This window comes from Apodemus sylvaticus, chromosome 9 (assembly GCF_947179515.1).
Source record: "Apodemus sylvaticus chromosome 9, mApoSyl1.1, whole genome shotgun sequence".
NCBI classification, from domain to species: Eukaryota; Metazoa; Chordata; class Mammalia; order Rodentia; family Muridae; genus Apodemus; species Apodemus sylvaticus.
Genome location: NC_067480.1, coordinates 57,821,309 through 57,837,942, shown reverse-complemented (window position 1 = coordinate 57,837,942; position 16,634 = coordinate 57,821,309). Strand labels below are relative to the sequence as shown.

At 42.6% G+C, this 16,634-nt stretch overlaps 1 protein-coding gene across 1 annotated transcript in view; it reads left to right on the top strand.

Annotated features, from left to right (window-relative positions):
• Positions 1 to 991: 991 nt before the first annotated feature.
• Positions 992 to 16,634, top strand: part of Plcl1 (phospholipase C like 1 (inactive)) — a 323,106-nt gene continuing 307,463 nt past the window's right edge. Inside the window, exon 1 of the mRNA XM_052192778.1 lies at positions 992 to 1,746. Coding sequence (XP_052048738.1) covers positions 1,504 to 1,746 — 243 coding nt within the window. The 5' untranslated portion in view covers positions 992 to 1,503. The remainder of the gene's footprint in view (positions 1,747 to 16,634) is intronic.

Here is a 16,634-nt window from a genome sequence, read left to right as displayed (position 1 = left end):
TAATAAAATTCTGGTTCTGAAGGGCTGAAAATTTTCTTGGTGCTGTTGGCCACGTTAAGGAAAAAGTAAAATCTTGAATAATGAAATTATTAGTAATTGAAATGCACTTAATGATCTAAGTGAGGTTTAATAGAGACCTCGATGCTCCAAATCTTTTAAATGAAAATGCTGTCGTCCAACTCTCCAGGGACCTTAGAGTCATTGTCTGCATTTGCTCATGGTGTAGTTAATGTTATTGACTCCCTGCTCTCCTTCTGGTTACTAGCTTGGTGGAAGGAGCAATACATTAGAATTATATGTAGAAAGGAGGCTGAACCCTCATCAGGAACGTTTCAGGGTAGAGACTAAACCGGCCAATGACCTTGCTGCTATGTGGCTTCCATCATCTCTGTGTTTCATTCTGTGGCGTTCCCAGGGTTTTTGTTGCTCTGTTTCCTCTTACCCTACCCTTTTCATCCAACTCCTTGTGGTATCGACTCAGATTACTGAGTGAATGTAGAACCCGCTGGTAGAACCCGAGGAAAACTGCAGAACTCCAGGGTCCTAGTGTGTGGACTTCATTAATAAGGATTGGCAGGAGAACCAGTAATTAACCCTTGGCTATGGTCAAGTGTCACTACTTCCCCCCCCAAACGCTCTGACCTTCCCGCTCAACACCCTCTTCATTCCAGATTTGCTGTTTTGCAGAGTGATTCCTCCGGAGTCTCCCTGCCGCCTGCAACCCACCCGACCCGCGTCTCATTTCTTGCACCTTCAGGCTGCTTTCGCCTTTCTAAACTTCCTAAAATGTACTCTGAGTGCCCGCGGGTGTGCACACTGGCGCGCGCATCCTCGGCCGAGTACCGGGGCCAGCGGGGCTGGGCAGGCTCGGAGCTACAGAACACATTCCATTCTTCGCGCTCGGGCACACCCCTCCGCGGTGAGGATTGGTCGGGCCGAACCCCCCCGGCGAGCCTCGGTTCCTGAGAGGCCGGGGAGCCTGCCAATCCCCACGGGCTGTCAAAACAAGTCTTCCCTCCCGGTCACCAGCGAGCGGAGTGGAGGCCGCCGCCACCGCCGCACTTCCTGGGGCCGCCGCGCTGCGGTCGGCAGGCAGGTGGCTGGAGGCCGGTCCGCAGTCGCCGCTCCGGCTGCGCACGTCCCGGCTCCGGAGGCTCCCGGCTCCGGCGCCCGCTGCCTTTTGTCTGCACAGAGCAGGCGCTCGCCTCGCGTCTCCGGTACCTCCCGCTGCTTTTCGCCTGCTTCTCCCTCCCGCTCACATCTTCTCCCCGCCCCCGCCGCCGGTCCGCGCCGGCCCGCTGACCTCCTGGACCACAGCCCGAGGACGCCTCTGCCCGAGCGATGTCTCCTCTCTACAAAGTTGCGGCTGCCACTGCGGCCGCCGTCGCGCGCTGAAACAAAGTCTAGCGGCTTTTCCTCCTGGTGCCTGAGCGCACCGGTGCCAGGGGCTGGACGCCGCTGGCGGTCGTGCTGTCTCGCCCGGAGCCTAGAACGTGCTTGGCCATGGCTGAGGGCGCGGCTAGCAGGGAGGCTCCGGCGCCTCTCGACGTTGCCGGGGGCGAAGACGACCCCCGAGCCGGCGCCGACGCTGCCTCCGGGGACGCCCCACCCGCGGCCTCGGGTGGCCGGATGAGGGACCGTCGCAGCGGGGTCGCGCTGCCGGGCACTGCGGGGGTCCCCGCGGATAACGAGGCCGGCCTCCTGGAGGCTGCACGAGCGACCCCACGGCGTAGCAGCATCATTAAGGTAAGCGGAGCAGCAGCGGCCCAGAGCCTGGTATGGCTGTCGGCTGGGTAGGGGACATTCCCCCAACCCCGGGCAGGATGTTCATTGCCCCAGGCGTCACAGGCTGGGCATTGTTTTCTCCCACCACCTTCTTCGCAAAACCTTCCTGCCTAGTCCGGAGGTTCCCAGACTCAGCAGTTGGCCTTGAGAAGCAGAAGAGACTTCCTCTCTGACGCTGGAGGAAAAGTTCCTCTCTGTGCTTCTGTGGTTTGATGGATGCTTTCCCTCATTTTCTCCGCAAGCCTCACTAACCGGTGGATGGGAGGAGGAAGGGTGGACTTGGGATAAATGCAGACCTATGAGCTGGCTGTGCATTCTTCAGCGGAGGGCTAGTTTTCCCGAACAGCGATGGCAAAGCACAGCTTACTTTTAAGTGTGTGTGGGAAATCTCTCCCAGACACAAATGGTTCTGAAATCCTGAAACGCCTGAACTTTGCAGATAGGCAGGCAGAGTTTGCAGTGGACGCTGCAGCATAGAAAGGATGAAGGAAGAGCTCAGAGGTTTTGCGCTGCAGAAAACACACATCCGGGAAAACGTTCCCAGACTCCCCTAGCACCCCCAGAGGATTTGCTTTTATCCATCTGCCAAGGAATTGTAAACCTTTCTTTGCCCTATTTATTTATTTCTGTCTTCCACTTTGAACTTGTTTCCCACGTTTGAAAGTTCATCTTTTGGGTGCATGACTTTGGAGTCATCTTTTCAGGTAAGAGCCCTGGCTGGTACTGGCTCTGGAATAGGGCCTCTTGGCATAGATCCATGTGAATACTGCGTACACGTGAGATTAGAGCTGATCTTGGTAAAGCAGTCAGCGTGAATGTACACCCATATGTGATAAACAGTACTCCGCGGGCAACAGTAAAAGGTCTAGGAGCCACCTACTATTCAACTTACTGACTTACTGGATAGGATCATACAGTCTCCAGAAAGCTTGCTTGGGTTTAAACCAAGCAATCACTGTGTAATGCATGTCCTCTTTCCCACGCTACCAGCACCAGTGTTTGTGCCTACATCCTCTTATCTCCAGACACTATCTATGCTTTTTCTCCAACATGGACACATGGAAAGTTAAAAGATACAGGGAGACTTCTATGTTAACAGTGGATGGTAATTTAAAATGTCCTATAGTAGTTTGTTTATCTGTGCTTTTCCATAATGTGCAAAGAGACTTATATTCTGAATGTGAATTTGGGTAAAAAAGAAATGGCCTTCTTTAATACTGTCAGAAATCATATTGTCTTGCAAGTATCATCATTAGGAAACAGATACATTTGAATTACGATATGTGGACCTGTGTGTATGAAAATAGTCATTGTAAGGTAGTTTAAAATGCATGATGATAAAAGCAGTGGTTCTTTATCATGTGAAAAATACAAGTCACGAGGTCTAAGGACTATGCAGATTCTTGCAGCAAGTTTACCTCTCAGAAATTGCTCTGTGCTGCCAAGGGTGCTACTACAGGTCTGAACTCCAAGGGTCATGCTCAAATGGAAGCCTGGGACTCAGCACTCAAGAAGCTGACACAGGAGGATCCCTATTTCAAACCTAGCCTCCTGAACATACCTGGTCTCAAAGTAAATAAGCCCTACCCTTACATTATATGACTGGCATGTGGTGTATATTCTCATAAGGGTTATTGAGAGTAATAGTGCCTCTTTTGCTTTGAAGTTTGTTTTTTTTTTTTTTGTGACAGAAGGGAAGACAGTAGAATATTACATTTTCTCTATTGAATGGAAATTAAATAAGTGGCATATACAGTTAAAGATACTGCAAAAATTAGATGAGCTATTTTAAATTAGATTTAATTGAAGAATATACAATGATTAAAAACAATTAAATCTTGCAAAGGAGTATGAAAATAAGACTTTCTGTTACTCCACACTCCACACCCTCTTACAGTCTATCCTATAGTTATTAACATTTTCTTATGCATCTTTCCAGAGTAGTCCATACATTGGTAGGCGTATGCATCTATGCCTGTATCTGTGACTAACTGTTGAGGTCTTTAACATGTACAATGAAATCTGCTTAGAGTTTTATTGGTTTCATATCTTCAAATTTGCACCAAACATTATGCTGAGTACATCAAGCTTCAAGGATGGTCTGGTAACTGGTGGGTGGCAGTTGCTGGGCTATGCTTCCGGAAGCCTTTATATCTTCTTCTCAGGGGTGAGAGTCAGGTGGGCTCTCTTCGACTCTTCCCCAGATCAGGAAGATGCATCTTGAGTCTTCTGCCACATGATTGGTTACTTTAATGCAGTAAAGATGAGCGTTTCTAAAAAGGCATCGAACATGTACATTGGTCACTTCATGTCATTATAATGAGATACACCGAAAGAGGGACATTTATTGTGGCTCATGGTTTTGGAGATTTCAGCCCATCATCCCTGACTGTGTTTTTCTTTTCTATTAGTTTCAGTGTGTCTGGCTTTATGTGGAGGTCCTTGATCTACTTGGAGTTGAGCTTAGTATAAGGAGATGAGAATGGATCAATTCGAATTCTTCTGCACCTCCAGTTGAGCCAGCACCATTTGTTGAAAAGGCTTTCTTTTTTTTCTCCTGGATCATTTCAGCTCCTTTGTCAAAGATCAAGTGACCATAGGTGTATGGATTCATTTCTGGGTCTTCAATCCTATTCCATTGATCTACCTGCCTGTCACTGTACCAATACTATGCAGTTTTTTTTTTTTTTTTTAACACTATTGCTCTGTAGTACTGCTTGAGGTCTGGGATACTGATTCCCCCAGAAATTCTTTTACTGTTGAGAATAGTTTTAGCTATCTTGGGTTTTTTGTTATTCCAGATGAATTTGAGAATTGCTCTTTCTAACTCTATGAAGAACTGAGTTGGGATTTTGATTGCATTGAATCTGTAGATTGCTTTTGGTAAGATGGCCATTTTTACTATATTAATCCTGCCAGTCCACGAGCAAGGGAGATTTTTCCATTTTCTGAGGTCTTCTTTGATTTTCTTCTTCAGAGACCTGAAGTTCTTCTCATACAGATCTTTCACTTGTTTGGTTAGAGTCACCCCAAGATACTTCATATTGTTTGTGGCTATTGTGAAGGGTGTCATTTCCCTAACTTCTTTCTCAGCCTGATTATCCTTTGAGTATAGGAAGGCTACTGATTTGCTTGAGTTGATTTTATAACCAGCCACTTTGCTGAAGTTGTTTATCAGCTGTAGGAGTTCTCTGGTGAAGTTTTTGGGTTGCTTAAGTATACTATCATATCATCTGCAAATAGTGATAGTTTGACTTCTTCCTTTCCAATTTGTATCCCTTTGACCTCCTTATGTTGTCTAATTGCTGTAGCTAGAACTTCAAGTATTATATTAAAAAGATATGGAGAGAGGGAGCAGCCTTGTCTAGTCCCTGATTTTAGTGGGATTGCTTTAAGTTTCTCTCCATTTAGTTTGATGTTGGCTGCCAGCCCTGGGCTGTGTTTCTTCTGGGTCTGTAATGAGGCCATACACCATAGCACAGGGTCAGAGGAGAGGATAGCAGATTACCTTATGGTGGCCAGGAAGTGGAGGGAAGGAGGGATTGAGGACAAGGCTAACATTTCAAGGGCTTGTTCCTAGGGACTTTCTTCCTGCACCTAGGCCTCAGTTCCTTCTTATCACCATATCCAGTAATTCCATCAAGATGGACAAATCTACTGATTAGGTCTTGGCCCTTATGATTCAATTATCTTCACAGTGGCACCTCTGAACATCAAACTCAAGACCAAACTTTCAATAAATGAGGTTTTTTTTTCTTTTGTCTTTTTGGAGGATTTTATATTTAAGCCAAAATACATGTAATAGAGGCATACATTCTGTTATGCCTCTATTTTGGCATATTTGGGTACTGCTTCTCTACCCTTTAGTTTGGCTAGGGGTTTATCTATCTTGTTGATTCTCTCAAAGGACCAGCTTCTGGTTTTGTTGATTCTTTGTATTATTTTCTTTGTTTCTATTTGGTTGATTTCAGCCCTGAGTTTGACTATTTCCTGCCTTCTACTCCTGGAAACTGGAGATCTCTCCAGTTTCTTTACAAAGTTCTAAGTGCTATGAACTTTGCTCTTAGCACTGCTTTCATTGTATTCCATAAGTTTGAGTATTATGTGCCAACATTTTCATTAAATTCCAGGAAGTCTTTAATTTCTTTCTTTCTTTCTTTCTTCTCTGACCAAGTTATCATCGAGTAAAGAGTTGTTCAGTTTCCATATGTATGAGGGCTTTCTGTAGGTTTTGCTGTTCTTGAAGACCAGCCATAGGCCATGAGGCCCCAGGATGTTTAGAGGTCAGGTGCGGTGGGGGGTGGGGACATCCAAGTGGAGACACCGGGGTGGGGAGGAGGTAGGGGATATGGAACAGTGGACAGGGGTGGGAGTAGGGGTGGGTAGGGTGGGTGGGAATAAAATATGGAGTGTAAAAAATAAACAAAAATAAAAAGAAGCAGTGTAGCTTATCTTTAAATTAGACAGTGAGAACTGAGATGCATAACTATTTTGAAAACAGTTCATTTCTGTTTCTCCTTTTGTCTGTTTTCTTTTATTCCAACTAAGTACGTATAACCCACACAAGGAAGAGTGACTACCACACTGATTGCACTGTACGGTATGTGAGATGAAGATAGGTGCTAGGAGTGAGGATCTGAGACAAACTGCAAAGCATCTACAGGAATGGCTGTTGTCTGTGCCTAATTAAGGTGTTATCATGGCCAGTTTTACCCCATCTGGTGTTGTGAGCTGCAACCTCAAAGATGCACCTTGGGTACCCGTTGACTCATGACCAAGTTATGGCTCAGCAGAGAGGCAGAGAAGATAGAATTTACATTATGAGTTGCCTACTGTGGTTAAATTCTCACAGTGAGCCTTCTGGTGTAAGGGAGGTACGGAGAGACATAATTCAAGGCAGAGTCAGGATTCAGAGTCATGGCTGCCTAACTGTGTTATCACGCATTTCCTCAGATGCAGTAAGTTCAGAACTCAACACTTTCTAGGTTAGAGACAAGCTGAGCGCATGAAGACTCTGAATCGTGGGTTTGTGAGGTGAATTGTCCCTTCTCTGCCTTCCTCCGCCAGTTTAGAACATCTGTAGCTCCATGGCCCAGAAGGGGGATCAACAGTTCTTCCTGGAGCCGGTGGCCATTTTCTTAGGCCCATGTTGTATATGGAAAAGCGGTTTGGCTGCTGTGTGCTGGTTAAGGAGCTCACCTGTCAGTGAGTGGGACCTGTACCTCTTAGTGGTACCATTGGAGCCTATATCTGTTTTACATTATTAGGCCGGTTTCTTTCCTGTGTCCCTAAAGACAATAGAGCTTTGAGAAGAATTGCGTTTTCTTTAAATCGATACATAGAAGGACCAGATACCTGGTACACTGAATGCATCTTCTTAGAATAGGGGAGTGGGGTGAAGACTTCACTTGGAACTCTGAACACAGTTTTATAAACAGTTATAATGTGAAATTAAACATGGTCGAACAACTTCTTACAGTTTTTAGGCATGCCAGAGTCATATGTGCGTTTGTAGAGAAGCCTTGGAATCAATCAGCATACAGACTTTTGTTCCTCTATCGGATGTGCTGGAAAGTCTTGACCCATCTAGAAGGAGGGAGCCTCAATTGAGAAAAATGCTACCCTACGATGGGGCTATAAGGCTTTTTTTTAAATTAGTGATTAATTAATGGCTGATGGCTCAGAGCACCGTGTGTGGTGCCATCCCTGGCCTGGTGGTCTTAGGTCCTGTAAGACAGCAGACTGAGCAAGCCATGGGGAGCAAACCAGTAAGCAGCATGTCTCCATGGCCTCTGCATCAGTACTTGCCTCCAGGATCCTGCCCTGTTTGAGTTCCTATTCTGACTTCCTTCAGTGATAAACAGTGATGTGGAAGTGTAAGCTGAATAAACCCTTTCTTCCCCAAGTTGCTTTGGTACATGGTGTTTTATCATAGCAATAGTAACCCTAACTAAATAAGACAACTGATATGTGATAGAACATTTACGTAACACACCGATGTTGGGATTTTAAAGAGAAAACTTGACGATTCATTGGAACTGACCAGCTTTGCATGGGGCTGCTGTTCGCATCTGTGGCCTCAGATGAGGTCCCTCTGAAGCATGAGCCAGCTAGCTAGCTGTACATGTAGCACTGAACCTCTTGGTGGCTTTGTCTTGCTATCACAGCAACCTTGGTAAGAATGCTTAGTTTCTCCAAAATTGTCATAGAAGAATGATCACAGTTCACCTTAGACGTGGTTTTTTTTATTTCAGTGCTTTTCTAGTGTGTCTGTTAATAGCACCTCTTGAGAGAAATGAAGAATAAAACCTTGGGTAAATGCCTTGTTACATTTTGATGAAAGTGTTTAGAAGTGCCTGTTAATCAGTGTTTGTTATAATTCTTAGAATTTATAGATTTGCTTTTCCTTTTGGAAAAGGTTTAAAGAATATAATTCACTTACATAGCCACCAATGGGTTAACCACATGCTGTGATTACCTCTGAATAGTTGTCCCAACTATTCCCTTTTACAATGAAGCAAACAGGCAATTAAATGTTTTACAGTAAAATGTCAATTTAACATTTATTGCCAAATAACACCTCAGGCACAGCAAGGCATTATGAAGAAACACCAGGAGACAGCCGACACAGCCTGGTGCTACTGAACAAACAACCCGTTCAAAGTGCTTCTGGGTAATGCTAGAGCAACTGATCAGGCAGTGCGTGGCCAGCGAAGAGCTGAGCTGAACTACCTTCTCGACATCTCTCTTCAGCATTACTAATAGTGAATATTAAAACAATCCTATATCCAAGGCTAATGTCCAAATTGCCAGAGCCATAGCGTTGTATATTTAAAATTTATTCATCTTTAAATGACTACTAGAGGCTCCGGGGCTTCTTGAGCCCCCATTTATGATATCACCACTGAACGAACCACTAGTTCTAAGAAGAGGAGAGAGTTATTGAATTGGACTTTCAGTATAAATCTAAGATAATACATAAGTAAGTCTTTGTATAGTAAAATCTGTCAGCTCTGCAAAATATTATGTTTTGACAAGTGTTTTAATCATGTAATACAAGGTTGATTTGGAGTTTCATTTAATTTATTCACCCCTGTTTCTCAGTTCATCTTTGTATTTCTGTTCTCAAAATGGAATACAGCAGAGCTTATTATAATTAGTGATTATACTATGATAATAATAACAATAATAATAACTGAGGACCAACTTCTATGTAACATTTTGCTTTAAGTATTGGCCTGGGTATTGTATTTTTTTTTTTTTTTTTTTGGTTTGTTGATTCTTTTTTTTTTTTTCTTTTTTTTTTATTATTCGATATAATTTATTTTATCAAACACTGATGTGTTCAATATTCTAGTGTGACAAAGTGTTGAAATTGTCTCTTGGATTTAAAATAGGGTTATTTGCAGTTTTATTGGTAATGTCTTGTGTGGATATGTTTTGGAGAGGTATTACCTGATCTAGTTTGGATAGTATCATATCATTTTAACTCACCAAATTTGTGATCAGTTTAGCATTACTTTCAGAAAAGCAAGATTAGTCGGGACCTCATGAAATTACAAAGTTTCTGTAAGGCAAAGGACATTGTCAATAGGACAACGACAACCAACAAATTAAGAAAAGATCTTTACCAACCCTGCATCTGACAGAGGGCTAATATCTAATATATATAAAGAACTCAAGAAGTTAGAATCCAGAGAACCAAATAACCCTATTAAAAATGGGGTACAGAGCTAAACAAAGAATTTTCAACTGAGGAATATTGAATGGCCGAGAAACAGGTAAAGAAATGTTCACTATCCTTAGTCATCAGGGAAATGCAAATCAAAACAACCCTGAGATTTCACCTCACACCAGTCAGAATGGCTAAGATCAAAAACTCAGGAGACAGCAGGTGCTGGTGAGTATGTGGAGAAAGAGGAACACTCCTCCATTGCTGGTGGGACTGCAAGCTAGTACAACCAGTCTGGAAATCAGTCTGGTGGTTCCTCAGAAAATTGGACATAGTACTACTGGAGAACCCTGCTATACCACTCCTGGGAATATACCCAGTGGATTCTCCTATATGTAATAAGTACACATGCTCCACTATGTTCATAGCAGACATATTTATAATAGCAAGAAGCTGGAAAGAACCCAGATGTTCCTCAACAGAGGAATGGATACAGAAAATGTACATTTACACAATGGAATACTACTCAGCTATTAAAAACAATGAATTCATGAAACTCTTAAGCAAATGGATGGAACTAGAAAATATCATCCTGAGTGAGGTAACCAAACCACAAAAGAACACACATGGAATGCACTCACTGATAAGTGGATATTAGCCCAGAAGCTTGGAATACCAGAGATACAATTCACAGACCAAATGAAGCTCAAGAAGAAGGAAGAACAAAGTATGGATACTCTGGTCCCTCTTTGAAGGGGAAACAAACTACCCATGGGAGAAGATACAGAGGCAAAGTATGGAGCAGACACTGAGGGAAAGACCATCCAGAGACTACCCCACCTAGTGAAACATCCCATATACAGTTACAAAACCCAGACACTCTTGTGGATGCCAATACGTGCTTCCTGACAGGAGCCGAATATAGCTGTTACCCTGGAGGCTCTGCCAGTACATGACAAATACTGAGGGGGACACTCTCAGCCAACCATTGAACTGAGCACAGGGTACCCAATGGAGGGGCTAGAGAAAAGTCCCAAGGAGCTGAAGGGGTTTGGAGCGCCATAGGAGGAGCAACGATTTGAACCACCCAGTATCCCCAGAGCTCCCAGGGACTCTGAGTAGAAAAGAGCCATCTTTTCATCATTGTTCTCATGCTAGGAAGTTGCATCATTGTTCTCACTCTAGGAAGTTACACCATCATTCTCATTCCAGGAAGTTACATCATCATTCTCACTCTAGGAAGTTACATCATCATTCTCACTCTAGGAGGTTACATCATCATTCTCACTCTAGGAAGTTACATCATCATTCTCACTCTAGGAAGTTACATCATCATTCTCACTCTAGGAAGTTACATCATCATTCTCACTCTAGGTAGTTACATCATCATTCTCACTCTAGGTAGTTACATCATCATTCTCACTCTAGGAAGTTACACCATCATTCTCACTCTAGGAAGTTACATCATCATTCTCACTCTAGGAAGTTACACCATCATTCTCACTCTAGGAAGTTACACCATCATTCTCACTCTAGGTAGTTACATCATCATTCTCACTCTAGGAAGTTACACCATTGTTCTCACTCTAGGAAGTTACACCATCGTTCTCACTCTAGGAAGTTACATCATCATTCTCACTCTAGGAAGTTACATCATCATTCTCACTCTAGGAAGTTACACCATCATTCTCACTCTAGGAAGTTACATCATCATTCTCACTCTAGGAAGTTACACCATCGTTCTCACTCTAGGAAGTTACACCATCATTCTCACTCTAGGAAGTTACATCATCATTCTCACTCTAGGAAGTTACACCATCGTTCTCACTCTAGGAAGTTACACCATTGTTCTCACTCTAGGAAATTATACCATCATTCTCACTCTAGGAAATTACAAAACATTCTCTCTCAGGAAGAACAATTTTGGAAACAGTCCAATCCATCCCAAACATAAAACTAAACTGTTCTGTAAGTACATTTAGTTTTTCAGTGTTTTTGAGTTTGTTTTTTTATAAATTATGAAAGTGTGTAACTATTTTCTTTCTGTTGTAGTATCAGGGATGGAGCTCAGGGTCTGAGCCATTGACTGTGTCACAGCCTTAGGGTGTAGCTATTATAGGCAAGGAATTTGTCCTTAACTGTACAACATTGTATTAAAAGTTCAAAATGCCTTTGGGAGATAACATCTGTTTTGTTCATTCTTTTATTTTGACTTTCTCAAGAGCCTTTTAAAATATGCTAATTCTGGGTGAAGCACTGACGAAGCCCAGAACGTATGTACAAGTAGCAAGCTTGTGTTGCTCACATGGCTTAAGATTCTGGTTAGAAGTGGTCAGATTGTGATGCTGTGAGAGTTTGGGATCTAGAGATAAATATTCAAATTCAAAGCACATCTCTATGTGATACCAAGGGAGATAAATACACAATACAAAAAGAGTCAAAAGAACACTTTATGCTTTCCTGGGACCAGCATTATATTGTGGAACTGGACCAAACCTTGTAGTGGGCATTTTTTTTTCCTAAGCCTAAGTGATTTCAGACCAAAGCATGTGAAGAACTTGTGTGGTTAAAGCCCACATACTCTTTAGCCTAAGGGCTGGTGACGAGTGTGATATTCAGGTACACACTGAGGTCAGAAGGAGCCATGGTTTCCTGGGCTCAGAACTGGGTAGAGCCAGGCTTCACCCAAGGGCATTTATATCAGAAGAATGACTCATCGTTCTCCCTTCCAGTCTATCTTGAGTGTTGGGTTGATACACATGTGCACCATGATGTCTCTCTCCCTAGGGATGTACCTCATAAAGTACAGTCCAGTCAGCATCCTTAAACTTACAGTTTCCTATTTATTGATCATTAGTAAATTTTGGAAAAGGGGATAGGGAGTCTGCTGTAAGGGAATGGAACCTTTTGCTACCACTAGAGGTTTTCAAACAAGATGCAAAATCATTTTTAGCTTTGGCAAAGCCTAGTTTTAAGACATTTTGGAGTTATTGATTCTATACCATAATTAAATAGTTCATATTTAAAAATGCTATCAATAATAAATAGTTTCATTTTCTTTTGAATATAACTGGCAAAACACAGTAATATCTTGAATAAGTTATGCTACTGAGAATATTTTTCTATAATAATGGAAAATACATATATGATATTTATTCTTTGAGTCTGGCATCATTTTGAGCACTTAATGTGTATTATGTAATTTAGATATCACAGTAAGCATATAGAAGTGTTATTATTATCAAGATCAGTGTTTACAGGTAGGATGTTAAATGACTTTCCAAGGTCTTACATAACTAACAAATGCAGAGCCAATTAAAGGTTTTAAACTTTTACAGAGACCCACCTGCCTCTGCTTCCTAAGTGCTGGAACTAATGGTGTATGCTACCACTCCTGATTGCTTCAACTTCTTATGCTATATGCTCCCCCCAAATACTATTGATTAAATTCTTACCTGGTGTGCATGAAAAAGCAGATTTTAAAAAGGTGCTGCCCTTGCACAATAAGTTCAGCTGACAAATCAAGAAGAAAACTTTCTGTAAACAGTGTTGGGGAATTCTCTTTGGAATTATTTGAACACATTTCTCCCCATCAATTTTATAGTCTTTCACATGAAACGTTCATGATTTTACATTCATTTTGTATTCCATTTTTCTTTGAGAAGACTGGGCCTTCTGGTAGTATAGTTTTGCTTCTTGACAAAAGTTAGCATTAAGTAGTGATTTATGATACATTTTTAGAATAAATTATATATGCTAAAGACAGACTATTAATCATTACGAGCTGATATGATATTTTATAGTTTGATAGTTTTGTCTTCCATCGATAAATCAGTAAGGAGTGTCTGAGTTACCAGTCGATGGAAACTGCTATTTTCTTGATGAGTGAATATGATGTTGTATAATTGGGATTTCCTCTTGTTATCTCTGGGGAAGGTATAGTACTTCTCACACAGGAGGAACTTAGTGAATATTTGATGAGTTTATTAAACTAAAGTCTGTCTGATCACTTAATGCTTTTTATTTTGGTAGAGAATTTCCGAAGTCATAGGGTAGGAAGGCTGGATGTATGATTATGTTATAACCGTCTTTGTGTCTACTTTATTGTGTTAAAGGTAATTGTTCTAGTATGCTGAGACCACATGGGACCACATGGTACCCAGAGGTTTGTTCTTATCATTGGGAGATTGTGAAGTTGTCAAAAGCTAGTCAGTTCTCTTGTTCAGACGACTGTGTATCAGCTTTAGTTAACTATATTGGATTGTTGAAAAGATGCAGAAGTGTTCTCCAGAAGAATTCCTTTCATTGCAGCATTTGCACAGTAACATATTTGGTTACATTCTCTTAAAGTGGATTACAGTTTTTGTTTTGCTAAAAATGTTTCTATCAAGCATCTGAAACTTACAAACATGTGTTTTATCTTTTGTAACAAACACATTTTTAAACTAATATTTTCTGATGTGCTGTTAGCATGAGGTCAAGCTGGCCTTTCAGTGAGTGCATGCATGTTTTTAGAGACTCTAGAGATCAGCAACAGACAGCCTTTTTTGTTTTGTTTTGTTTTGTTTTTTGTTTTAGGCAGCATCTCACTGTGTAGCCCTGGCTATCCTGGAACTTGCTGTGTAGACCAAGCTGGCCCTGCAATCTGCCTCTTGACTACATCCAAAGTTACATTCATAAGAAACATAACTAGACAGGCAATGGAAAGACATGAGGCAGGGCAATGTCACCCTGTTGGGAGAAGGCACACTACACTGAAGTTAAGCTTTTCCAGCAGCTGAGGATGGTAAGAGGAGAGTGAAGGACCAGATATGCTAGAGGCAAGTGGGTCAAGTGGGACTGAGGAAGAGGGAAGGGTTTCTTTACTGGGTTCATTGTGTAGAATTGGAAATTTGGAAAATGAATGTTACAGATTTTGATAGCTTTTGGTTCTTTGTAGTACATTTTAATCTCATTTTAAAACATTTATCTTTAAATGTCTTATTTTGGTGTGTGTGTGTGTGTGTGTGTAGGAATGTGTATATGTATGTGTATGCCATAGTGCATGTACAGACACCAGAGGACAACTTTTCTCTTTTTACTGTGGCTTCTGAGAATTGAACTCAAGTACTTAGTCCTGAATGGCAAACGAACGTTCTACCTGCTGAGATATCTCACTACAAACATACTAACAAGGCTGTTTGAATGTAGAGATCTCTGGGAGGGTGAGTCTGAATGTTGGTGGGGACACTTGGTATCAGTAAGAAGCTTTGTCTAGTCTTCTATTTTTTAGCCCCAGCCCTAGAAAATGCCAAAGTGAGTCTCCATGGTTACCACCCTCAGCATGGCAGTTTAATCAGTTCAGAGGGTTGGGTTTTGGCCAACGACTCATCATACGAATGGTGTGATAGGTGCTGGAGTTAGCTTCTGCGGCTTAAATGAAGGGGTTTGAGAAGCTTGCAGTGCCCGTTCAGCCCAGCACCCATCGCATCCTTCACTCTTGCTGCATGGTTGTTCTTTCCTCCAGGCTGGCTAAGTGGAGAATGGGAGAGAAGGTCTGAGAAGGAAGGCACGGCCCCCAGAGAGCACTTTTACCCTTTACCATACGAGGCAGGAAGAGAAAGGACTCAAAGATGATTTGCTTTGTTTTACCCAAGTAAGTAACTCCATTAAAAAACAAAGCATTAGCCCTGCATGATGGTACAGGCCTTCAATCCTAACACTGGGCAGACAGAGTAAGGCGGATCTCTGAGTTCAAGGCCAGCCTGGTTTAGAGATTGAGTTCCAGGACAGCCAGGGCTACACAGATAAACCATATCTCAAAAATCCAAAACCCCAAGTACAATAACAACATAAAAAACACAGACACGATGGAACCTGTCTGTAACCCCAATGCTGGGAACATGTGGTCCAGGCAAATAGTGAGGCTCAGTGGCTAGCCAACCTCAGCAAACTGATGAGCTTCTGATTCAGTGAGAGACTCTCTGTCAAAATATAATGTGAAGAGTGATAAAGTCACCTGAACTCAACCTCTTACCTCCACATTCATGTGCACACATGTGAGCATGCTTCACTCATGTGTACACACCACAAAAACACATAGATAAATCAACACACACACACACACACACACACACACACACACACGCACAAACTATATAAGATCAGTCTTACTCTGGAGTAAGGCAACTTCAGCTTCCTGAGTGCTGAGATTGTAGCTTGATCTACAATGGTGGTTTTTGAGTGTACGGTGCAGTAATGGTTGTGGTCATTTAAGCCGCAGAAGCTAACTCCAGCACCTATCACACCATTTGTATGATGAGTTGTTGGCCAAAACCCAACCCTCTGAACTGATTAAACTTCCACCTCTCCACCAAGTTCCTCTCTAAGCTGAGACTAATGTTCACCTCTCCTGTGAGTTACTACTCCGAGTGACTGAATGACCGTCAGAGTTCTTGAAGCTGGTCTGGATATTGAGAAAGGGGGCAGTAGAACATGTCCAGGCCTCTTGTTTCCTCATCTGAGGAAGTGGCCTCCAGGCCACTTAGGTAAAGTAAGCCCTGTAAGAGTAAGGTGTGGTTGTTTGAATGAGATGTTCTCCATGGTCTCCAATGAATTAGAGTTAGCCACCAGCGGGCGGAGCTATTTTGGTTAGGTTTAGGAAGTGTGGCTTTGCTGGGAGGAATAGGTCACTGGGTTGGGCTTTTAGCTTTCAGATGCCATGTGCCATTCCCAATGCATTCTATGATCCCTGTATACTTTTGAAGACATGAGCTCTTCTCTTGTTACTCCAGTTGCCATGCCTGCCTGCTGTCATGTTGGCCTGCCATCCTGGTAATGGACTCTTAACCTCTCAGCAACTGTAATCCCAAATAAGCTCTTCTGTCTGTAAGTTGCCTTGGTCAAAGTGTTTTATCACAACAATAGAGCCCTAACTAGTTAGGACATATGGTCAGGGGCTAATGAGGAAAGGTAGAAGAAAAATAAAATCTACAGGACAGCTCTAACACCAGGACGGTTAATACACGGAGAAGAAGGGGTTAGAGAACAGACAGCCCTACAGAGACTATTTAGATGTCTGCCTTACACAGGGAGCCCAACCAGTACTTCCAGGTTAATGTGAGCAGCAGAAGAAGGCAGCCCAGTGGGTCTGTGCCTACACATTCTATCCTCTGAGATGGCCTGAGCTTTTCCTGTC